This window comes from Pelophylax lessonae (assembly GCF_965119305.1).
Source record: "Pelophylax lessonae genome assembly, chromosome: 2".
Lineage (NCBI taxonomy): Eukaryota > Metazoa > Chordata > Amphibia > Anura > Ranidae > Pelophylax > Pelophylax lessonae.
This window is the reverse complement of record NC_138769.1, coordinates 592,945,862-592,972,132: the sequence shown is the minus strand read 5'-3', so window position 1 is coordinate 592,972,132 and position 26,271 is coordinate 592,945,862. Positions and strand designations below refer to the sequence as shown.

Here is a 26,271-nt window from a genome sequence, read left to right as displayed (position 1 = left end):
GCATGCATATTCTTAGCCCCCAAGTGCATAACTTTACATTAATCAACATTAAACCTCATTTGCCACATAGTTGCCCAATGAAACAGTGCAGTTTGTAAGTTGGAGACATCCTGTAAAGAAGTTATTCCACTGCAAAGCTTGGCGTCATCTGCAAAGACTGAAATGGTACTTTTAATCCCAGACCCTATATCATTTATAAAGATATTAAAAAGTAAGGGTCCCAAAGCTGAACCTTGGGGTACACCACTGATAACCTTAGACCATTCAGAGTAAGAATCATTAACCACTACTCTCTGAATTCTATCTTTTAACCAATTTTCTATCGAATTACAAACCGATCTTTCCAAGCCCATAGACTTTACCTTACACATCAGCCGTGTGTGAGGAACTGTGTCAAACGCTTTTGCAAACTCCAAGTATACTACGTCCACAGCCGCCCCTCTGTCCAAGGTTTTACTTACCTCCTCATAAAAAGAAATTAGGTTTGTTTGACAACTTCTGTCTTTCATGAATCCATGCTGTCTGTTGCTTAAAATATTTTTTTCCAGCAAGAACTCATCTATGTGGTCTTTTAGTAAACTCTCCAATATCTTCCTGACCATAGAAGTTAAACCAACAGGTCTATAGTTACTTGGCAAAGACTTTGATCCCTTTTTAAATATACTGTACGCACCACATTGGCCCTACGCCAATCCAGTGGTACTATTCCAGTCCTTAACGAGTCCCTAAAAATTAGAAGCAAAGACATTGAAATTACATCGCTCAATTATTTTAGGATGCGTGGGTGGATGCCATCTGGTCCAGGTGCTTTATACACCCTTATTCTGTCTAAATCTTTATGGACCATATCACTTTTGAGCCATTGTGGATCATTTGGGGCTGTGTCTACACTATCCTCATTATGGTCATGAGCTCCCCCATGATCCTTTGTATATACAGAGCTGAAGAAAGTATTTAATACATTTGCCTTCTCTTTGTCCCCGGTCACCCACTCCTGATTATTTTGTAAAGGGCCTACATGCTCAGACCTAACCTTTTTACTGTTAATATATTTGTCCTACTATCTTTTGCAATCTGTCGTTCATTTTGAAGATGTAAATCGATAATCATTCATTTACATTTGTTTTTCCAGAGAGATGCATTGATGTTCATTTTTTAATGGATGAAACACAGACAAACAATCCACATGTGTGAAAGTCACCTTAGTGTTCAAAAAAGTATTTACTACCACATATACAGCACTAAAATATGCCTTATTCATTAACCAATAAATATCATACAACACCAAATATATTAAAGTGTCTGTGCGTTAATAAAGTGTCCATGCAAAAACTATTTTGAAGGTGCTCTGTGCTGTGCAGATATCCTTCAGTGATATCATTTCATTCTTTTATTGCCCCCTGTGCTTACCATCCAATATCCTCTACCACCACAGGTTCTATTCCCTGGGAAAACATAAATGTTCAATGACCTACTGTACAATAGGTGGTCATGGTGATTCGGTGAGTTCTCTGGTGTGTAAAATAGTAGAAATAAAATCCCAGTAGTTATTAAATACCACCAAAAGAAAGCTCTATCTGTCTAAAAAAATGATTCAACAATAATTTAGGTACAGTTTTGTATGACTGAGTAATTGTCAGTAAAATATCAAGGTGCTGAAAACTGAAAAATGGCCTGGTAATGAAAAGAGTGAAACATGCTGGTACTGAGATGTTATAAAAAAAAAAAAAACAGGCTAGCCTGGGAGTTTTGCTGACAGACCAGACTATATTTGCAGGTATCTGTGTTCCCCAAATCTTTTGGATTACCACATATATCGATTTATTTCTCACAAAAATGAGAATGCAGAAAAAAGCATGACAATATAAGTTTAGTATAAATTGCAACAGATTATAAATAAATGGAAAACAGGTAGAGCTAGTTGTTTTATTAATCACTGTCATTAAGGAAGATAAATTATGTTCCTGTTCTTTTCTCCTCCTTAACACATTTGCATAGAAGAAAACACACCCTTCATAATGAATGGCTTTTTAGGTAGGATCCAGGGAGCACCGGTCCAGTCTTGTTGTTCACCATGAAGACGCTCGTGGTTCTACTTATCCTCTCTCTTATCGGAGGCAATCTGGCTTTTGATACTTGTTCTAGTGAAAGTAAGTGTTACTGTATTCTATATGACTTCTGAGTTTCTGATTACTTTATACAATTCTATAACTAAAGCAGTTTTCTGTGTTCCAGTTTCATAAATAAGCCTATAAGTAGTGCTTTACTCTTTAAATTTACTTTGAACATTAAAAGCTCAAACAGGATCATTACTTTCTAAACATTGTATAAATAACCAATTTAAATACATATGCTTTAAAAATATTAAAAATGTGATACTTGTCATAAGTTTGAAATGTTCGTTTTTTTTTAATATTCAATAAAAACTATTTGAAAAAAAGAAAAATTAAAAATTGACTAACTGAATGAAATGACTGATAACAGTAAGATTTCAAATACTAGACAAAAATAATCACATTTGGCTTTATGAATATAACAATTAATTAATACAGTAAATTAATTTAAAATCTTTGCTGCATCAATGTCCTGGCAGCTGGAAAGCAGATCTAAAGACAGTTTTTCTCTGTATAAGGGTGTCTTTGAAGGCTTGGTAACCACATCTTCTCCCCCTGAACATTTAGGAAAAGAGAAATGTTTCTCTTCACTCCAGCCACCAGGGTGTACTGACCTTATATGCCCCCCATAATGTCACTATCTCTCTCTCGCAGCATCTGCAGAATTTAATTTTATAGGAATCCAATGCTTGCATGTACATAGAAGGAGATTGTTTTTAGAGAGCTACAATAGTAAAAAAAAAAAAAAAATACAATTTTCTTTAAAAAGAAAAATAGATATACATGTGAAAGTGATCGTCTTGATGTAAATATTACCAGCATATGCTAATCTTGAAAAAATGGTGGGTTTCCTCTAATAGAAGTGGTTTATATAACTTGTTCTTAAAACAGAGGCTTCTTTTCTGCTGCAAGTTTTACTGTAGTTTGACTTCAAGGCTCAAAGCACTCATTAAATCGCAATAACCTGTACAGTCAGATTGTGAAATAATGAGCTAGTTTAAAGAACAGCTTTCATCGTTGTAGCAGTAAATCAGTTTACATAAATGTGACAAGTACTCACAAAGGTAACTGGCTTTAGGATAAAAATAAGAAGGATTTAGTTGTATAGACAAACAGGAAAAAAAAGTAATTTCTATTATCTCTCAGTTTCTGAGTGTCAGTCAATGATATAAACCAAAACTACAGATGCTATTACTTATATAAACCATTTTTTTGTTTATTATAATTGTTGGGGTTACAATATATCTAAATCCAGTTGCTAAAATCTCCCATAAACAAGCTAATGTTGTGTCAGGGCCAGTTCACACCATTGAAACGCAGTCCGGATGCATTCCAGATGCTTTTCTACATGCACGCTTTTGGAGCATTTTTGATGCAGTCCAGTGCATTTTTCCCCTCTTTTTTCTTAATCTTAAATGAGGTTTTAGTGCGTTTTTGGTGCTTTTAGGTGCGTTCTGGTATGTTTTTGATGCGTTTTACCGCATTCCAGTACAGTCCAGTGCAGACAAAATGCAGCATGTTCTACTCTTTTTTCTGGAACTGGATCGCGCTGGAACTGACCAGAAGATACTAGAGCCAAGGATGGCACTATGCCATTGAAAACCAAATATTCTTCTATCCATGTGTTTTTTAATGCAGAAAAAAACACACTGGACTGCATGTGGTGTGAACTGTCCCTTAGTTGTTTTAAATGACTTATTTTCAATGCACGGCTTTCAATAAAAGAATACTTTATGATCCTGCCATGAATGTTCTTATTCAGGCACATCTTGTAAATGTGTGACAACTGTCTCCCATTTGTGCTCCTGCATTGTCAATGCACCACTGGTATTGTGAGACACATAGCATAGGCATGATCAGTCTTTCTCAAAAGCAGGAAACTGATCCAGAGCAAAGATGTGCATCCAATGCAAGTTAGCATGAATGTAGACTTGAAGTGCCTAAAAGAGGCGTCAAGTAGCACCAAAATGCAAAACAAAAAGTATGAAAACAAGTTAAAAACATATTTTCTAAAAGGCAAATATTTAGGATTTACAGTGCTTTAGCAAACCTAATCTTACCCTATTGGTATAAACATCTACTTTGTGTTTAAGGGGTTAGGCTTTAGGATGATTTATGTGGAGGAGTATGGATTTAGAGCACATTTTCAGGGTGTTTTAGGAGCACATCTTAGGGGTTGGGTTGTGTGTTAGGATTAGGGTGGGGCTAAGTGTTAAAGGACAATTTCAACGAAAACTTTTTTTTTACAGTGGGAAATGGTGAAAATGTATACCTCTGTTAATTCTGTGTGTCCCTCACATCACATCTGGGTGATTGGTGTCAAACAGAACAGGAATAGAAGTGAAATCCCCTATCTAGGGACACAACATTTACATCTTACCGAAACACCTTAATATTAGGGTCACAGACACCCATTTATTACAGTCAGTAGATTCACCTTCTGTTCTTTGCCTGGTGGCTATTTTTATTGGGACAGTCAGAGCTTGGAAACCCATAATTTTAATTGTTGTCACTTGAACAAAACTAGAGAAGGACATTTCCAATGGGAATGTCAGTTGTGGTGACACTTTGGAAAATGTATTAATCATTCATGTCATACAGTATCTCTGAGGCAGGATGTGAAGGGAAATCTCCGCAACTGGCAGTAGACTTCCATAGACCTCAAAAGGCACATCTCACATGTATCCCCTGCCTCTTTGAATGGCCTTAGTACCCTACTAAAAATTAAATTTTTCCTATTATTTTCTTTCTTCTTTTCACATTTGCTTGCCGTTTTTTTTGTTGAAAACAAATAGAGTAAGCTTAAATTCACACAAATAACAAACTGCTCAGAACAGCGACTCGTCCACCTCTTTCTCCCTTTTTGCCTTAATGTAAGTCAAAGAAAAAGGGTTTGTTGTATGGGCGCTTCCGTGAAATACAGCAGGCTTTAGGTGAGACACTGCACTTCGGCAGCACTGGAGAGGAGAAGCTGCTCTGAAAGTGATAAAGATAAAAAGACAAGGTGCCTCTAAGTGCAGTAGGCTCTGAGTATTTATTGGGTTAAAAGTATAAAAGCACTCACATTTGGTTAATGTGACATGGGCATAGCAAAGATCTGTCTGGAGTCTTCCTATCAGCTGTGCTGAGTGATTGCAATGAGGACATCCGGTGATCTGCTTCCTGTAGATGCGTCCTTTCGTCTGTGTCTCAGCCTGGTCAGCATGAGATTTCCTGAAGGCAGGGTGTGGACGCAGCGGCTGGTGTCCAATAGAGCGGGTGGTGGGCGGATGTCCTCAATGCAATCACTCAGCACAGCTGATAGGAAGACTCCAGACAGATCTTTGCTATGCCCATGTCACATTAACCAAATGTGAGTGCTTTTATACTTTTAACCCAATAAATACTCAGAGCCTACTGCACTTAGAGGCACCTTGTCTTTTTATCTTTATCACTTTTTGCCTTGTTGATGCAGAATCATTGGGGCATTTCATTTAGGAGAGAAAGTATAAAGACAAACAGCTTATGCAGTGCTCTCTTTACAGTGCGTATTTGCTTATTGAGCATTATACAATGCTCTGTAAATCCAGTGTGCATCCAGTGTGCATCCTGTTTACTTCCTGCACCCTTCATGACCAGAGATCACTGATGTCTAGATACCTACGGTAAGTCAGTGTCATCATGCATTGGTAAACTTGACAATAACTCTTTGACCAATTTGCCTACCTAAATCATTTTTATGTATTTATTGGAATATAAAAGGATTTTATTGAATACTTTATTTTAGTAAGAATCCTGCTATGCTAAAAAGAATAACAATATTGTTTCTGATGTGTTTTTTTTTTCATTAATTTGTTATTTTTTATATATATATATGTGTGTGTATATGTATATATATATATATATATATATATATATATATATATATATATATATATCGATAGATAGATAGATAGATAGATAGATAGATAGATAGATAGATAGATAGATAGATAACACAGGGATTTATTCTGAATAATTGAATAATTGTGAAACCAAGAAGCGCAACTGCATGGTTTATTATTTCCCTATATACATACAAATCTGCGGTACAGAGGCTTCTCTTTAATTTCAGTTTGGATATCATGAGGGTCCACTGCATAAGAACTAGGGCCAAACTTTGTGCAGGCTTACTTATTTTTACAGTGTGATTACCGCACAGACCCCAGAAGTAGCTGTGTTGGCAGCTGTTCCAGCAGATGAGACATGAGATGTCCCTTAGTATCACATAGGAGTGTTTTCATCCTGGTTTCCTGAGCCCAGTCTATCATCTCATTCTGCACAAGGGTGTAGTCCTTAGTTCCAGCATGTCATACTGCTTTGTGTATATAAAACACAATTATGATGACACTGTATCTTTTCATAATTTAATTACAACTTCTGAGAAATGGGTAGAGTTCTCTTATTAGTAATATTGTTATTTCACTGCCCTTCACCATCCTCATCAAACCTGCAATATAACAATATGAATACTGATGTGGGCAAACCCATTTCACTGTAATGGTCTACTCACCTCCCAGCATTGTTTACATTGTGCAGTCTTCCAGCAGCTATGTGACATGCATGTTCTCATCTAGCCATAGAAAATAATGGCTTTTGGTATAATACAATGTGCTGAACTAGCTATGCCTGAACTAGCCTATGCACTACTTGTCATAGAGACCCAAGACGACAGCACTATGTTCGGCTGTGGACAGGCAGCAGCAATGAGAAGAAGATAACCTGTATTTCAGGTTTTTAAGTATTTCAAAGGGTGAGATGTACTATGATAAAAGTTGTTTTAAAAATATACATTTACTTTTTAAAAGTGTTTAACTAAACCCCTAGGCCAATTCTGACATTTCTCTCCTACTGTACATGTAAAAAGAAGCATTTTTTTGCTAGAAAACTACTTAGAACCCCCAAACATTATTTATATATATATGTATATATTTAGGCAGAGGCCCTAGAGAATAAAATAGTGGGCATTACAATTTTCTATGTCACACAGTATTTAATGCACAAAAACCCAATATAATACCCAATTGTTTGGTAAAGTATAAAAGATAATATTACACCGAGTAAATATATATCTAACATGTCTCTGAAAATCTCCATAGGCGACATTTTATAAGCCTTTTCAGGTTATTCGTTTACATTTACACAGGAGGCCTGGTGCTAGAATTATTGCTCTTGCTATAACATTGGAGCGATACCCCACATGTGTGGTGCGAACACCATTTACATATGCCTGCGGGACCTACGTATGCATTTTCCTCTGTGCATGAGCATGGGGGGGGGGGGGAAGGGGTTAGTGGAATTCCCATCTTGGAGCATTGCCACAGGAACAGGTATGCCAGTTGAAGGATTGTCCCGTACTACTTGCTCTGGTCTGACAACTGTAACATTTTGGATTTACCATCACTTTCTGTCTTGGTGGATGTGGTTACCAAATTGGAAAGTGAATCGCCCCAGTGGAGACCAGTAAAAACCTGTCTAGATATATAACCCTTTCCTGACAGACTCCATGGCAGCATACGTATGGGTTAACCCTGCCTCCACTCCGACCCCGATAGGACCCCACTCCCATAAATCTTTGCTCTGAGCCAGAGGCCGCGTTCCTTTTTTGCCAAGATTTGCCATGGAAGACATGTGGAGTCTCCAGCAGTCCCCAGCTATTAGCGGGGTGGAGAAGGGCGGTGGATTCGGTGCCACATGGAATCCCCAACAGTTCCCAGCTATTTGTGGGGTGGAGAAGGGCGATGGATTCGGCGCCATGTGGAGTCTCCAGGAATCCCCAGCCATTAGCGGGGTGGAGAAGGGCGATAGATGCAGTGCCATGAAGTGCTTAAGCTTGGCCAATGGCAAGCAACGAGGCAGTATGGCCTAAGAGCCTTGCTATAAGCAGGTGGCAAAAAACACCCTGGGCCCGTGCAGCAGCATCTTATGGATCCAGGCATGGTCATGGGGAATGTCATGTACATTGATGTATACTTTTATTTTGCATATTCCATGGCAGCACTTGTGTGTGTTTGTCTGTTTTTCTTCCCTGGCTCTAGTGTCTTCCAGTCTATGGCATCTGGGGCACATTTGTGTTCCAAGGCGCCACACTCTCTTCCGGCCTAGCGTCTCTGGGTTACTGTTGCCCAGGGACTCAGCGCATGCACGCTGTGGGCACGGTGGTGGTGTCATTTCAGTGGAGAATTCAATCAGCGGTCAGTACTGTTGATATTGGGATTTCTCTGTGTGCAGCTAGCAGCAGTTTCCCTAAATGCTGTGTGCAATCATCACAGGTATATGCTTTGCGATAACACCCTTGTGTGCTGCCTGTGTGTGTGTGATCCTGATGGTTCTATCACCTGTGCAGGTTGGCTGTCTGTGCAGTTTCCACACTATGGATGTATCACTGCCTCCCCCCCCTTGTGGCCAGCCCTTGTGTAGCGGGGATGAGAGGGCGTGTTTATCCCTTCCCATTCCTCGCTTGCCTGGATACTCCTTTTGGGTTTTAAACCCTTTCCTTTCTACCCTAGTTTGTTTTCTTTTCAGGTTTTTAAGTCCTTCTAGGTCAGATTGACAATACACGGCACATGATGATAAAGACCTCATTAGGTCACTACATCAAAATTCTTCTTCCAGATCTAGTCGTCATTGGTCACCGTCAAGGTCCAGCCTTCATAGCAGAAGCTTTGAATCCTCCTTTAGATACCACATACACCGCCATGTCAGCTGCTCCAAGGAAGGAGCTTGCTGGGGATGCAGGACTTAGGTCACAGAGGGCAAGTCTCTGTGTGAGCCATACTAAGCCCAGGCAGTTAGAAAAGGGGATGGTGATTTCCAGGAAATTGAATCTTTGGTGAGGCACGTAGTGAAGAAAATCCTTAAAGAGTGGGGTGCAAGCCACACGCAAAGTCCAACAGCCGTTATGGCCTGGTTTACCACTAGGGATGGCCAGGAAGAACTGGAACCATCCTAACTAAGCCATCAATCTATGAAGACCTCAGAAAATGAGGCAGAGCAAGATGAGTACCTTTGCCTTTGTGACGCCCTTGATCAAGACAATGAAGGGGGCATTTACACGAGTGAGAACCTGTAGAGCCTCCTACAAAGAAAGAGTAAATTCTTCAAGCACCTCTAGAGGGAGCGTTCTAATTTCTCATTCCTAACATGAATAAGGGACATCATTTTGGAGGAGTGGAGCAAGGTCAAGAGATATACCTCCCTTTTGAGCAAGATGGCCAAGCTCTATCCATTTAGAGATAAGGATGTGAAGCATCTAAAGGCTGTCTCTCTAGTTGTTGAGGCCCTAATGAGGCAAGCAAGCATGTCGCTCTTCCTTGGAAGATGCAGTGAATGGCCTGGGCTCTTATAGGGCTCAGATAGTTGGCCCGGGCTCTTGTGGCCATGTTTAAAGTAATGGAAACGTGGAAGAATGCTGACGTAGTATTCAAGAGTGTTTTCAGAAACTCGGTAGTCCAGGAGCCAGAGCTGGTGTCGGTTTTCATGGTGAGGCTCCAATTGACATCATCCGCGTAGTGGCGTGGGTTTTGCTCCTGTCAGTTACGGAAAAATGAGTGCTATTGCTCAGGCCTGGTCTTGTTGATCCAGCCTCTAACAGACCTAGTGTAAGATCCCTTTGAGGGAGCTTCATCTTTTTGCAAGCTGGTCAGCAGCATAACCCAGGCAACAGTTGGCAAGTTGGGTCTTGCCTCAGAACCGGCGCCTGCTAGGCCGGAAGACGACACAGTCTAGAAGACAAAGTTCAGAGCGTGCGAGGGACGCACGTTTTTTTTTTTAGGGAATCCTGAGTTTGATTCTCAGTAGTGCCTTCCTTTGGTTCTAGGAATCTATCAGATATTGTGAAGTTATATCTACAAACTACAGCCCTTCAGGAATGAATGCCTGTTCATTCTTTTTGATGGAAAGGACAAAGGGAAACGTGCCTCATCTAGGACAATTGTGGCATGGATTGTCTGGGCCATCTGACAGGCTCACAGAGCCGAGGGCTTGGCTCTTTTGGGGATGGTGACCGCTTACTTGACCAGGAGAGTGTCCACATACTGGGTGGTTTACAGCATGTGGTTCCCAATGTGATCAGTAGGGTGGCCTTGTGGTCCCAGATTAATACATTTATGGCTCAATTTTGTGTGGAGCCTGCCTCTTTATCTTCTGTTAATTTTTGGTTTACAAATCCTGTCAGTTAACAGTGTCAATTAAACCCTTTTCTTTTGTTCTGCAATTGCCCACCTGGGTGTGTATGACTAGTTATTTCCAATACGTATGCTGCCATGGAGTCTGTCAGGAAAACTGAAAATTTCCTATCAAATACTTACCATAATATCCCTTTCCTGATGGACCCCAGAGTCATGAGTAGGCTACTTACAGGAGCACGGCCTCTGGCTCAGAGCAAAAATTTATGGGAGTGGGGTTCTATAGGAGAAGCGTGGAGGCGGGGTTAACCCATACATATGCTGCCATGGTGTCCATCAGGAAAGGAAAATTACGGTAAGCATTTGATAGGAAATTGTCAGTTTTCTCACGCTTTTCAAAATGGAAAAAAATGCCTTTTCTAAACACTTTCACTCCGAGAACCTGTGGCCTTAAAGGAAATTCCTACTGAGAAAGTATGTAGACTCCTTTTCCATTTAAAAAAATGCTGAATGTCCCTCTGATCCAATGGCTCTTTATTATACTAAATCAGTAAATCAAAACCAGTATGCAAATTAGAAGGTCTGACTTTCCTAACCAGCATTCTTGTTCTTGTTAGTAATATGCAACTGAAATCAGAGACAGCCAAACATTATAGGGAGATCAACAATGGAAGCCCATGTATTTCTGTGTTCTTTAAACTAAGAAGACGTTCTTAATTTAAGAAGAACGCTCATTTCTCCACTTTATGCTGTTCTTACAGCCCTAAGTAACATTCAGATCTGTTTTGTATCCATGGTCTCATAATCTTCATTAGATCATGTCAACCAAGCTGATCTTTTTCATTATTAGGAAAGGGTATGAATGCTCTTGTGCTGGAGCTGGATGAAACTTTCAATGTGAAGGACACTTTGGAGACTGTGCTGATACTAATATATTGAACATTAACATACTACCATTAAATTAAAGTTTTCTACTTTTTATTTTTGCAGAATGTGAAGATTCGTGCAAGAATCGCTGTGGACACAAACCCAACAAAAAGTACAGCTGTCAGTGCAATGAGCACTGTGAAAGGTTCGGTGACTGCTGCGACGATTACTCATTTTGTAAATGTAAGAAAAGAACTGATGCAAGTACATTTTTAGATATATGTCAATAATAACACTTACACCGAAGCAAGAAAAAAATCTTGGATGCACTCATGATATTAGCTGTTGTGCCTAGAATTCCAGAAAGGACAACCCTCAACTATGTACAACGTAATTATTTTACTTTTGCTCAAAGCTGAGAATGCTCCCACAAACTGTGAGCCATACAGGCCAATCTAATTTTTACAAAACATTGTTTAAATCCTGGCTAAAAAGTTGGACTTTGATCTGAACAAAGTCAAGCTGGTCATGATTACCACCAATCTCATGTTTTATGCCAGGTTATTTAATGGCTTTGAAGATTCTTTTTTGTTTCTTAATTTCCAAGCTAGGCATGACCAAGTGCTGGGCTACCACGAATTCGATTAAAGAAAGGTATTTGAAGCAACCAAATGGATGTGTTGAGCATACAGTAATGCCAGTCTGGTAGATGAAATCCAATTGGCTGGCATGGATAAAACTCATCACTCCACCCCTGGCACATGATGACCAGATTTAATGTTTAGGTGGAGAGGGCAGGCAGCACCTATGGAGTGTAGGTCCCATGTGTACAGAGACCCCAAATGCTATTGAATGTCCATGCAAACCTAGACTGGTGTTTAGATATAGCAAGTGAGATGAGACACTCATAGGATTTACCATGTGAAAGAGCACTGGTTGTTTATCTGGTGCAAATAAAATTATAAATAAGATTACAGGCACTCCTTTACTTTGTAAGTCCTGTGAGTGGCTCATATTTCTTTTGTGTTCTACGTTTTTTACGTTGCACTTAGGCTACATTCTCTACATTCTTATTCTTACAGTCACACACACTCACTTGTGTCAAAAAAATCTAAACAGCGTTTCTAATAAAATGGGATGAACAGCTTCAATAAGATTAACAAGGATTTACTGCTGAATGAGTTATGTAATTAGCGATTAAGGGAAAATAATTATATCCTATACTATAGTCTTATACTGCTAAATTTGTTACATCACTTATTTGTCTCAAAATATCATTGTTAATCATATATATTTGTGGGATATTTGCTCTATGGCAATAAAAGGAATTTATTATTTGTTTACATGTATGACCTGCTTTAAAAGAGGTTTTGCTGTGAAAGGGATACTTTACTATCCAATGGTTTTGCTTTGTATTATATACAAGTTAAAGATGGAAATATTGGTATAAAGTCTTAACATTACTGTATATTTCATCAAAAAACATTAGCACCCATTAAGATATAATGGAACTACAGCACACTAGTAAAGTAGTGGGCAACACACCAACACTACAGTACACCACAATGCATTGCAATACATGTTGAGGTGCATGACAATGGAAAAAAAAAAACACATATATTTGTTTTTGTTTTTTTCAAATTAACGAACTGCATTAACATAACACACAAATTTGTGGACACAAACTGCATTAACACAAGCTCACATTACTGAGATCTGAATGGACTTATAATGTGAGTTAAAAAGGCATCTTTAGCCTTGCTCATCTTCTGCTTTATCTCCCCTCTCCATAAACATATCATCATCCTTGGATGTCTAAAAGTACCCTTACTTTCATGTCACCTGGGAGCTTGCTCCTTGTTGATAGAGACTTTACCATTTTTCTCCTAATAAATTATTGAAGTCCCTGACGTTTTGTTTAATAATTTGATTATTTTATAACTACATGTCTAAGACCTGAATGAATTAAAGGATATTTGTATACTAAGCATAAATCGGCCATCCTATTTGTCTTATTAAGTAACTATGCACTGCTAAAGTAATCCTTGATCTTCTGTTTATGGTATTCTTTTATCAATTTTATTATTTTGCCTTTTTACAGATATTGATCCAAACTTTGATGAACCAGCTCACCATAAAAAAGCAGGTAATAGGTTTAAACAATTGCATTATTCTCGCACTAACAAATACTGTCTTCGGGTGCGCTAAAAGATTACAAAAGTCCTTGAATTAAATGAATGGATAGGAATTAAAAGGAGATGTTGCTTGAACCTCAAAGGGTTTACCAGTGTAGAGGCCTTGCTCTAGGCAGCAGTGTCATATTTTAGTTCCATGTTTCCAGGGGGCAGTTAGGCTGTAGCCAGCCTAGGTTAAAATTCCTAATTGTGGGGTACTGATTGCTACTGTTAGCCACTAATGAGCTTGCTTTGGTATTATGTGTCAGAAGTTTTAATCTTCTGAGTTATAAATATGCATTATCCCTGCCAATCCATTGGTATTTTGTATATTTTTGTAATAAAACTATTTTGATTTTATATGCTCTGACATGTGTCCAATTGCACCAAGAAAACCCTCAAGCCCCTCCTCCCACTCTTTGTATACTTAATTGTATTTTAGGATGTAGGTACCCATTTTAAACCACAATTTTATATGAAGGGAGCACAAAAGCAATAAATTCCCATAAAAAGTATAGTCAATTGGTGTTAGCTGGAGAAAATGAAAAATATTTAGAAAACACTTTCCAGTTGGTCTTTCATTCCTGGACTTCTGCTCAGAGGAGTTGTGCCATTTGTCTATCCTATGCGGGAACTGGACTAAAGTGTGCTATATGATCCACTGCAACCAACTGGGAGGCAGTCTACTTTGGAGGTGTAGAGCTGAATTGGCTGTAAAAAAAAGTTGATATGGGGTCATATTATATGACCCTTGGGGTAATAACGGTATACCAGTGATTTGCTTTTAGTGATAGTAACATGTAGGAGGTCATTGTGGATCTCATTTTGAACGTTTAGTTGCCTGGTTGTCATGGGCTTTAGCTGTCTAAGAGCTGGCTAAATTAAAGAATATTAGGCATAGATCAGGAATCCTATTTGTCTTAATCGTTAACTATGCCCTTCTAAAGTATTCCTTGATCTTCTGTTTATGGTATTCTTGAACAATTTTATAATTTTGGCTTTTTTACAGATATTGATTCCAACTTTAATGAAGCAGCTCACCATAAAAAAGCAGGTAATATGTTAAAAGTGTGCTTAACAATTGTTTTGCTCTTACGCTAACCCAATACTGTCTTCTGCATTCAAAGATTACAAAAGTCTTTAAATTAAGGGGAACAGTGGAATGGATAGGAATGAATAGGAAATGTATTCTTGCTCATTACTTAAACTTTAGAGGATTTAATAGTGTAGGAGCCTTGCTCTGGGCAGCAGTATCATTATTTTGTTCTGTCTCCAGGAGGCAGTTAGGCTGTAGCCAGCCTATGTTAAAGTTCCTAAGTGTGGGGTATTGATTGTTTCTGCTACTGATGAGCTTGCTCCAGTATTGTGTGTCAGAATTTTTGTTCTTCTGAGTTATAAATATGCACCATCTCTGCAAATCCATAATCCATAAAGAGTATAATCAATTGGTGTTAGCTGGAGAAAATTATAAATAATTGGGACAAACTTTCCAGTTGGTTTTCTCTCTCCTGGGTCTGCCCAGAGGAGTTGCGCCATAGGCAGTCTACCCTATGCGGGAGCTGGACTAAAGTGTGCTATTTAATCCACTGCAACCAACTGGAAGGCACCTGCAGTCTACTTTGGCGAGGACCATAAAAACTTACGGTCAAAAATGTATGGGTCAAATCCACCAATGCTTTTTTTCCAACTTTTTCCCTTTTCTACTCAAAATGTTCAAAAGCACATTTTAAGAAAATGCAATCATTTAGAGGCTTGGTGAAAAGTATAGTGCAATATAACAATATAAATAAAACATGTATTTATGGAGTTTTAAATTTCAGATAAAAAAAGATATACAAACATATTACTATCCTTGGTTGTCTATAAGTACCTTTATGGTATTCTTTTATCAACTTTATTGTTTTGGCTTTTTACAGATATTGATCCAAACTTAAATAAAGCATCTCAGCATAAAAAATCAGGTAATATGTTTAAAAGCTGTGTTTAAACAGTTGTATTGTTCTTGCACTAACACATATTGTCTTCTGGTGCATTAAAAGACTACAAAAGTCCTTGAATTAAAGGGAACAATGAAATGGATAGAAATTAATAGGAGCAGTTAGGCGGTAGCGAGCCTATGTTAAAGTTCCTAATTGTGGGGTATTGTTTCTGTTAGCTACTGATGGGTTTGCTCCAGTATTGTGTGTCAGAAGTTTTATTCTTCTGAGTTATAAATATGCATCATCCCTGTCAATCAATAAAGAGTATAGTCAGTTGGTGTTAGCTGGAGAAAATTATACATATTTGGGACAGACTTTCCAGTTGGTTTTCTCTTTCCTGGGCTTCTGCCCAAAAGAGTTGTGCCATAGGCAGTCTTTCTTATAGGGTAGCTTGACTAAAGTGTCCTATTTGATCCACTGCAACCAACTGGGAGGCACCTGCAGCTGTCTACTCTGGAGGAGTAGAGCTGAATTGGCTGTATGGGAGAAGAAAACACAGGAAATTTCTCTGCTAACATGCAATTGCTGCATGTGCTTAAACTCTAGAAAGTAAAGCTAAGAAGTTGTTGGTATTTTGTCTTCCCTAACCTTTCTCTCATCATCCTATAAACCAATACACGCCAAGACTTCATCCCTGAGATGGGATGTGCCAGGGAACTCCATTAAAGGAAATAAGCTGGGGCATAGAGAGTATAGCTGAAAAAAGGTTGTATGGGTTGAAAGGGCTCGCAAAATTGTGCACGTTCCGACCCACAGGCACAGCGTGCTGCTCTTTAGCATTCACATGGGAGTGCCATCAATTCCTAATAGCACCCCAATGCATCAGCAAAATGCCTTTGTTTTCACACACACAAAACTGCATGGTGCTGCAGTACCATGCAGTTCCATGTGGCGTGATTTTTTTAAAAGAGTCCAGGGTTGCCCTACTTGCAGAAAACAGGTTGCACAAGTGTAAACCTACAGTATCTCACAAAAGTGAGTAAATCCCTCACATTTTTAAAACTATTTTATTATATCATTTTATGTGACAACACTGAAGAAATGACACTTTGCTACAATGTAAAGTAGTGAGTGTACAGCTTGTATAACAGTGTAAATTTGCTGTCCCCTTAACCAGTTCTGGACCGAAAGGATTTGCCCCCTTAATGACCAGGCCATTGTTTGCAATTCGCAAACAATGTTACTTTACTTTAATGAAATATTGTGTGGCCGTGCGACATTGTACTGAAATAATGTCCTTTTTTTCCCACAAATAGAGCTTTCTTTGGTGGTATCTAATCACCTGTGCGATTTTTATTTTTTGCGCTATAAACAAAAAAGGAGTGACAATTCTGAAAAAAAAAATATATATACATTTTTCACTTTTTCACTTATTCTGCTATATACAGTGGGTACGGAAAGTATTCAGACCCCCTTAAATTTTTCACTCTTTGTTATATTGCAGCCATTTGCTAAAATCATTTAAGTTCATTCTTCTTCCTCATGAATGTACACATAGCACCCCATACTGACAGAAAAACACAGAATTGTTGACATTGTTGCAGATTTATTAAAAAAGAAAAACTGAAATATCACATGGTCCTAAGTATTCAGACCCTTTGCTCAGTATTTAGTAGAAGCCCCCTTTTGATCTAATACAGCCAGGAGTCTTTTTGGGAAAGATGCAACAAGTCTTTCACACCTGGATTTGGGGATCCTCTGCCATTCCTCCTTGCAGATCCTCTCCAGTTCTGTCAGGTTGGATGGTAAACGTTGGTGGACAGCCATTTTTAGGTCTCTCCAGAGATGCTCAATTGGGTTTAAGTCAGGGCTCTGGCTGGGCCATTCAAGAACAGTCACGGAGTTGTTGTGAAGCCACTCCTTCGTTATTTTAGCTGTGTGCTTAGGGTCATTGTCTTGTTGGAAGGTAAACCTTCGGCCCAGTCTGAGGTCCAGAGCACTCTGGAGAAGGTTTTTGTCCAGGATATCCCTGTACTTGGCCGCATTCATTTTTCCCTCGATTGCAACCAGTCGTCCTGTCCCTGCAGCTGAAAAACACCCCCACAGCATGATGCTGCCACCACCATGCTTCACTGTTGGGACTGTATTGGACAGGTGATGAGCAGTGCCTGGTTTTCTCCACACATACCGCTTAGAATTAAGGCCAAAAAGTTCTATTTTGGTCTCATCAGACCAGAGAATCTTATTTCTCACCATCTTGGAGTCCTTCAGGTGTTTTTTAGCAAACTCCATGCGGGCTTTCATGTGTCTTACACTGAGGAGAGGCTTCCGTCGGGCCACTCTGCCATAAAGCCCCGACTGGTGGAGGGCTGCAGTGATGGTTGACTTTCTACAACTTTCTCCCATCTCCTGACTGCATCTCTGGAGCTCAGCCACAGTGATCTTTGGGTTCTTCTTTACCTCTCTCACCAAGGCTCTTCTCCCCCGATAGCTCAGTTTGGCCGGACGGCCAGCTCTAGGAAGGGTTCTGATCGTCCCAAACGTCTTGCATTTGAGGATTATGGAGGCCACTGTGCTCTTAGGAACCTTAAGTGCAGCAGAAATCTTTTTGTAACCTTGGTCAGATCTGTGCCTTGCCACAATTCTGTCTCTGAGCTCTTCAGGCAGTTCCTTTGACCTCATGATTCTCATTTGCTCTGACATGCATTGTGATCTGGAAGGTCTTATATAGACAGGTGTGTGGCTTTCCTAATCAAGTCCAATCAGTATAATCAAACACAGCTGGACTCAAATGAAGGTGTAGAACCATCTCAAGGATGATCAGAAGAAATGGAAAGCACCTGAGTTAAATATATGAGTGTCACAGCAAAGGGTCTGAATACTTAGGACCATGTGATATTTCAGTTTTTCTTTTTTAATAAATCTGCAACAATGTCAACAATTCTGTGTTTTTCTGTCAGTATGGGGTGCTATGTGTACATTCATGAGGAAGAAGAATGAACTTAAATGATTTTAGCAAATGGCTGCAATATAACAAAGAGTGAAAAATTTAAGGGGGTCTGAATACTTTCCGTACCCACTGTAACATCCCCAGCCCCCCCCCCTCCAAAAAAATTAAAAATCAAAAATTTTCATACTTTGAGACCAATTTGTATTCTGCTACATATTTGTGGTAAAAAAAAAAAAAATCGCAATAATTGTATTTTGTTTGGATTGTGAGGGGAGTGGTTTTTAACTGTGGGGGTAGGGACTTGTGAAATGGTCATAGAGACCTGTGATCCTATATAGAAGGATCACAGGCACTCTGTGATCATTTCAGAAAGAACGACGGTCAGCTGTGTTTACAACAGCTGACCGTTCTTCTCTCTCAGCGGGGGGGCGATCGCAGGTGCCCGGCAGCAATCCTGGCCACCAATCCCGAGGATCGGCATCCCCCGCTGCCTAGTGGGAGCGGGAACGTGCAGCCCCCCAGCACCACTCCTGCAAATCGACATACCCCTACGTCCTTTCGCCCAGCCGAGCCAGGCTGCCGCAGTAAAACTGCGGCGGGCGGGCGGCAAGTGGTTAAAATAACTCAACACACAGCCAATAATGTCAAAACCACTACCACAACCACCAATTAGCCATTTTCCCTCCCCGGTGTCATGTGACTTATTAGTGTTACAAGGTCTCAGGTTTGAATGGGGAGCAGGTGTGTTAAATTTGGTGTTATCACTCTCACTCTCTCATACTGATCACTGGAAGTTCAACATGGCACCTCATGGCAAAGAACTCTCTGAGGATCTGAAAAAAAGAATTGTTGCTCTACATAAAGATAGCCTAGGCTACAAGAGGATTGCCAAGACCCTGAAACTGAGCTGCAGCACGGTGGCCAAGACCAAACAGCGGTTTAACAGGACAGGTTCCACTCAATACAGGCCTCGCCATGTACAACCAAAGAAGTTGAGTGCACGTGCTCAGCGTCATATCCAGAGGTTGTCTTTAGGAAATAGATGTATGAGTGCTGCCAGCATTAGTGTAGAGGTTGAAGGGGTGGGGGGTCAGCCTGTCAGTGCTCAGACTATATGCCACACACTGATCCAAATCGGTCTGCATGGCTGTCGTCCTAGAAGGAAGCCTCTTCTAAAAATGAAGCACAATAAAGCCTGTAAACAGTTTGCTGAAGACAAGCAGACTAAGGACATAGTTTACTGGAACTGATGAGGCCAAGATAAACTTATTTTGTTCAGATCGTGTCATGTGTGTGTGGCGGCAACCAGGTGAGAAGTACAAAGACAAGTGTGTCTTGCCTACAGTCAAGCATGGTGGTGGGAGTGTTATGGTCTGGGGCTGCTTAAGTGCTGCCAGCACTGGGGAGCTATAGTTCATTGAGGGAACCATGAATGCATCAGGTACTGTGACATACTGAGGTAGAGTATGATCCCCTCCCTTCAGAGACTGGGCAGCAGTGCAGTATTCCAACATGATAACAACCCCAAACCAGAGCTGTATAGTAACTAAGTAGAACTAATTCACTACTGTACTTAAGTACCGAAAGACGGTATCTGTACTTTCCTAGAGTAGAATTGTTTTCTCCTACTTCCACTTTTACTTCACTACATTTTTTCAATGATTTCAATACGTTTTTTTTTGTGCTGCATAGTTACTAGTTACAATTATAAAAATTACCACTGCCAGAACAGTAGATGACAGGTTTCATGAAGCTCAAAACATGTGTATTATCAGCGCATATGAAAATAAATGCTACTGTATGTATAAATAAAAGCTGCATTTGAAATAATAAAAAACAATATGATGTTCAAACTTTTGACTTCTTTCTTTAATAACTACATAACACAGTACTTGTACTTTTACTTTCAGTACTTGAAGAGCAATTTTTTTTCAAAACTACTGGTACTTTTACTTGAGTAGCAAAATTTAAAATAAAACTACTTGCAATACTTAAGTACAAAAAATGTTGAATACTTTAGTACTTCTACTCAAGTCACTTTTTGATCGAGAACTTCGACTTCTACTCAAGTCACTTTTTGATCGAGCACTTGTACTTTTACTCAAGTATGGGTTTAGAGTACTTTATACAACTCTGCCCCAAACACACCTCCATGACGACCACTGCCTTGCTAAAGAAGCTGAGGGTAAAGGTGATGGACTGGCCAAGCATGTCTCCAGACCTAAACCCTATTGAGCATCTGTGGGGCATCCTCAAACAGAAGGTGGAGGAGTGCAAGGTCTCTAACATCCACCAGCTCCGTGATGTTGTCATGGACGAGTGGAAGAGGACTCCAGGGGCAACCTGTGAAGCTCTGGTGAACTCCATGCCCAAGAGGGTTAGGGCAGGGCTGGAAAATAATTATGGCCACACAATATATTGACACTTTGGGTCCAATTTGGCTATTTCCACTTAGGGGTGTACTCACTTTTGTTTCCAGCGGTTTAGACATTAATGGCTGTGTGTTGAGTTATTTTGAGGGGACAGAAAATGTACAATGTTATACAAGCGGTACACTCACTACTTTCCATTGTTGCAAAGTGTAATTTCTTCAGTGTTGTCACATAAAAATCCCACCGCACGTGTGCTCCTGGCTTTTATACAGTATCCCAGAATGCACTGAGGTGACCTGCCTCTGCCAATCAGGAGGACTGTATGAAAAGCCTATGCATTTATTTGTCAGGTTTCCTCCCACTGCCCAACATGCCTCCCTATTGGACCAGTGGGAAACACCCTCTAGACACAATGAATCGCAAACTGAGCAAAATGAGCAGACCTCACTAACAGATCCTGCTCTCTGATAAGCAAAGAGCAATATAGATTTGACTGCAGCCCCTCTGGTAAGCAGACAGAGCCAAAAACTATACTCTCTTACTAGCACCTACCTAGGAGGGTGCTACAAACATAAAAAAAGAAAAGTAAAAATGTCATCCACAACGCAGTTGTAAAATTCCACAGCATCCTACTTATACAGAATTGTTAAAGCTTAAGTGACCCTTGGTTGTTAATGCCTAGATGCCCAGGCCAAATTTAGCAGCATCAGTTTGAATCTGTTAATGTGACAATAATATATTAGTATCGCCATTTATTAATTTGCTTCCAATTTATATGAGCGGCCTTGCAATCAATAGCTAAACTATTGATTCCAAATCACTGTGTGTCAAATAAATAGATGATTCTGGTGCTCATTCTATATCCTAATATCAACTTTTAATGCCCATTCCTAGTACAATATGTATTGTTCCAACAACAGTAGATACTCCATAGATCTCCTTTGTGCATATATAAAGGATTCAGATATTAGTTATTCTTTATCTTAAACTCTTCCATAATAAATGATTGTATCTTTCTATTGTGGTTGATATACTGTATATCAAAAATAGGTTACAATACCCAATGGGTAGCCTTGCTGCTTTCAAGGCAGGTTCTGCTTTTTTAGGCCCCTTTCACAGTTGTGCGACCTGTCCTGCGATTTGGGACTGCAAAGTCGCATAACAAGTCGTACCCCATGATTTCCAATGAGTACCATTCATATCTGTACGACTTCAAGTTGCAGTGACTTCAAAATAGTCCCTGCCTTACTTTGGTCTGACTTTAATGCAACTTAGGCCCATAGACCTCAAGATTACACAAGCATTGCTTCAAGTCGCAGCAAATTTGCGTGGCAAGGTTGTGTCAAAGTCGCACGACTTTCAGGTGGTACAAGTGGGAAAGGGACCTAAATCTGACAAATACAATACTATATATATATATATATATATATATATATATTATATATATACTTTGTTGCTAGTTTTTATTTTTTTTAAATAATCTTTGTTTTTTTTAAATGCAATTATTTTTAATAAAGTCATTGTAATCACAAGTTACACTATTAAATGTAAAGCACTCCAGATCCCCCTGAAGCCTGAAGAGTGTGGCAGTGTTCATTTGCAGGATACAGGCTACATTTTGTAACATTAATGGTTTAAGATTGTCACAGGGGATCTGAACAGTCAGTGACACTTGAGATTGAAAACCATCAACTGTGGAAAGTGTCTGCTGGGGAAGGGGGTTTTAATGTATGCCCATGCTGTATGTGTATCATGCAGGGGAATTTTATTTAACAGAATGTGGAGGGAAGGGCCTAAAGACAGATATTTTCTCTGTAAATAAAATGTACGCAACATAGGAGGGTGAAATAGGCAGAGTTGTATAAAGTAAACTCTAAACCCATACTTGAGTAAAAGTACAAGTGCTCGATCAAAAAGTGACTTGAGTAGAAGTGGAAGTGTTCGATCAAAAAGGGACTTGAGTAGAAGTACTAAAGTATTCAACATTTTTTGTACTTAAGTATTGCAAGTAGTTTTTTTAAAAATTTTGCTACTCAAGTACTGAAAGTAAAAGTACCAGTAGTTTTAAAAAAAAAAAATGCTACTCAAGTACTGAAAGTAAAAGTACAAGTACTGTGTTATGTAGTTATTAAAGAAAGAAGTCAAAAGTTTGAACATCATATTGTTTTTTATTATTTCAAATGCAGCTTTTATTTATACATACAGTAGCATTTATTTTCGTATGCGCTGATAATACACATGTTTTGAGCTTCATGAAATCTGCGATCTACTGTTCTGGCAGTGGTAATTTTTATAATAGTAACGAGTAACTATGCAGCACAAAAAAAAATATTGGAGTAGAAGTATTGAAATCATCGAAAAAATGTAGTGAAGTAAAAGTGGAAGTAGGAGAAAAAAATTCTACTCTAGGAAAGTACAGATACCGCCTTTCGGTACTTAAGTACAGTAGTGAAGTAGTTCTACTTAGTTACTATACATCTCTGGAAATAGGTAAAAAATATAAAAACTGCCATTACTGAACTCAACTTTTTTATATGCTAGTTGCCTAATTGTAAAGCCTATGGCTTCAACACTTTTAAAATCAATAGCTCAGAACATGTGTGCAGATTAGAATTTCTACTTACTTCACTTACTTGCTTTTAGTTAAGGCCCGTACACACGATAAGAAAATCTGTACGGAAAATTCGTCCGACGACCGATCTGCCGATTTTCGGATTGTTAGTATGGTGCTTTCGATAGCCGACTCCGACTTTTCGGCTGACAAAATCCTGATGTGCAGGCTATAACATTTTTGTTGTCCGTAATACAACGTCCGATTTTCATCTCATTAGTACAGATTTTGATGGAAAAAAATCTTAAGAGAAAGACTAGGCATGCTCAGAGACGAAAGAACACATAGAAAACAATCCAACACATGGCATCACTTCTGAAGTAGAATTCTGTCATATGGGAAAATTCGTATGAAAATAACCTCTTCACTTTCCACATCAGACTAGCATGCCACAAAAAATGGACGACAGATCGTTCGATAATCTGATCGTGTGTACGGGGCTTAAGTCAGTGACTCAGAAAGTAATGCAGACAGGCAACTGGCATTTTCTGAATGAGCTTGGCAATGTATACTCATGCCTAAATATATCTGTTTTGATTGTCATCCATACAGATACCTCCTGTGAGGGAAGATGTGGTGAAAAATATAACAAGAAAGATACATGCCACTGCAATAAGAAGTGTTCTAAATACAATAACTGCTGTACTGACTATAGTGACCTATGTGGTGGAGATACCAGCAGCACTGGCAAGGAGAACAAAGCATCAAAAAGTTATGATAGCAGTCCCCATGGAGGTATGTAGTGTCACCACAGACTCCAGGGTTTCCCTAAATATTAGGTGGTGGGAGCAAATCTGGTGCCCTACATTTCCTCATCTGTGACCTCTCCATAGCAATGTTAGAGCATTGTGTGTGCCACCATCTTGGATTCCTCCAGATGAGCTCCATTTGCTGTATCATATCAGCCCTGTATACAGTATATACAGTAGTACATGTGCTCCTCCTACAACCTTTATTTACATTACACAGACTCTTAGCAGGTTGGCTGCAGATTGGAAAAAAGCTGAAGTGAAAAAGCTCCAGTGTCACAGATGGGAGGGGGAGCAATCAGGGATCCCAAGAAAGTGGCTTTAGTTTGGCTGTAAAGTTTCATTTAGAATTCCTGTCCAGTGTATGCAGTAACTGGAGTCAGGAAAGCTTGCTGTAAGGCTTCCTTCAGACAGGTGACAGTGCTTACCACCTCCTGAAATGCGGTCTGCGATGGATAGCTTTTCAGAGGGAGGTATAGCAGTGGCTGACTGACATACAGGAGGTGCTGCTGCCAACTCCTGGTGACTGGTCTTTGTTTCTTTTTTTATTCTTGAATGGCAATTTTACATTTCCGGACTGGGCTGTAACTGTGAGCCAAGCATTTTTGCTCACAGCTGCAGTGTGGCCCCATTGATCTCAATGGGCGAGTTTAATGAGTGGCGCAACCTCTAAAACTATGCAACCTGAGTTTTTAAATGCCACAGCCATGAAGCACAGCATTGCAGCTGTGGCATGTGTACAGCCCTGTCAGGCTTTAATGTTAGCATTTGGGTGGATAGCAAAACTGTGGCTCAGCTGACTGCATTTGGCAACCCTCCCAGCTGCACTTGTAAAAAGAGACCTAAAGTAATGCTTAGTATGCAAAAGTCATCTGTCCTTGTCATGGCTACTGGTTCATTGAAAAGTAGAAGTTTACCAAAGCCTTTTCAAAAATGTTATTGATGCACGGTGGTTAGAACCCCAGTCAGCTTTGTTTTGCTGTTTATGTTCATATTTAGGACAGTTATTATCGCAGGAAAAAGTCTCATAGAATGTCACAGCAAAAAATATTTTTTTTAAATAAGTTGGGAAGTAATTGAATTACCTACCATGTACAGATGCATCTCAAAAAATTAGAATGTCCTCAAAAAGTTAATTTATTTCAGTAATTCAATTAAAAAAAATAAAACTCATATATTATATAGATTCATTACACACATAGTGATATATTTCAAGCATTTATTTCTTTTAATTTTGATGATTATGGCTTACAGCTAGTGAAAACCCAAAATTAGTATCTCAGAAAATTTGAATATTACAGAAGACCAATGCAAAAAAGGAATTTTAATACAGAAATTTTAGCTTACTGAAAAGTATGTCCATGTACAGTATAGTATGCACTGGGGCTCCTTTTGCATTAATTACTGCATCAATGTATGGTGGCGATCAGCCAGTGGCACTGCTGAAGGTGTTAATGAAGCCAAGGCTTTAATAGCAGCCTTCAGCTCATCTGCATTGCTGTGTCTGCTGTCTCTCATATTCCTCTTCACAATAACTCACAGATGCTATATGGAGTTTAGGTCAGGCGAGTTTGCTGGCCAATCAAGCACAGTGATACCATGATCATTAAACCAGGTATTGGTATTTTTGGCAGTGTAGGCAGGTGCCAAGTCCTGCTGGAAAATTAAATCTCCATAAAGCTGGTCAGCAGAGGGAAGCACTAAGTGCTCTAGAATTTCCTGGTAGAGGGCTACGCTGGCTTTGAACTTAATAAAACACATTGGACCAAAATCATCACTGACTGCAGAAACTTGACACTGGACTTCATGCAACTTGGATTATGTGCCTCTCCAGTCTTCCTCCAGACTCTGGGACCTTGATTTCCAAATGAAATGCAACATTTATTTTCATCCGTAAAAAGGACTTTGGACCACTGAGCAACAGTCCAGTCTTTTTACTCATTAGCCCAGGTAGGACGCTTCTGATGTTGTTTCTGGTTCAGGAGTGGCTTGACACATGGAATAAGACAGTTGTAGCCCATGTCCTTGACACTTCTGTGTGCGGTAGCTCTTGAAGCACTGACACTAGCTGTAGTTCACTTCTTGTGAATCTCCGCCAAATTATTCAGTGACCTTTGCTTGACAATCATCTCAAGGCTGCGATTATCCCTGTTGCTTGTGCACCTTTTTCTACCACACTTTTTTACTTCCACTATACTTTCCATTAACATGCTTGGATACAGCCCTCTGTGGACAGCCAGCTTCTTTAAGAATGACCTTTTGTGACATACCCTTCTTGTGAAGAGTGTCAATGACTGTCTTCTGGGCAAAAGTCAAGTCAGTAGTCTTCCCCATGATTGTGTAACTGAACCAGACTGAGAGACCATTCAAA

At 39.5% G+C, this 26,271-nt stretch overlaps 1 protein-coding gene across 2 annotated transcripts in view; it reads left to right on the top strand.

Moving 5' to 3' along the window:
* Nucleotides 1-2,021: 2,021 nt before the first annotated feature.
* The window catches only part of ENDOU (endonuclease, poly(U) specific), an 80,928-nt gene continuing 56,678 nt past the window's right edge, over nt 2,022-26,271 (top strand). The window contains exons 1-5 of one of the 2 annotated variants that reach the window (XM_082247746.1): nt 2,022-2,150; nt 11,249-11,368; nt 13,227-13,271; nt 14,309-14,353; nt 23,704-23,886. In XM_082247746.1, the coding sequence (XP_082103872.1) occupies nt 2,075-2,150; nt 11,249-11,368; nt 13,227-13,271; nt 14,309-14,353; nt 23,704-23,886 (469 nt within the window). In that variant the 5' untranslated portion in view covers nt 2,022-2,074. The remainder of the gene's footprint in view (nt 2,151-11,248; nt 11,369-13,226; nt 13,272-14,308; nt 14,354-23,703; nt 23,887-26,271) is intronic. The other variant, XM_082247747.1, reaches the window with a different exon arrangement.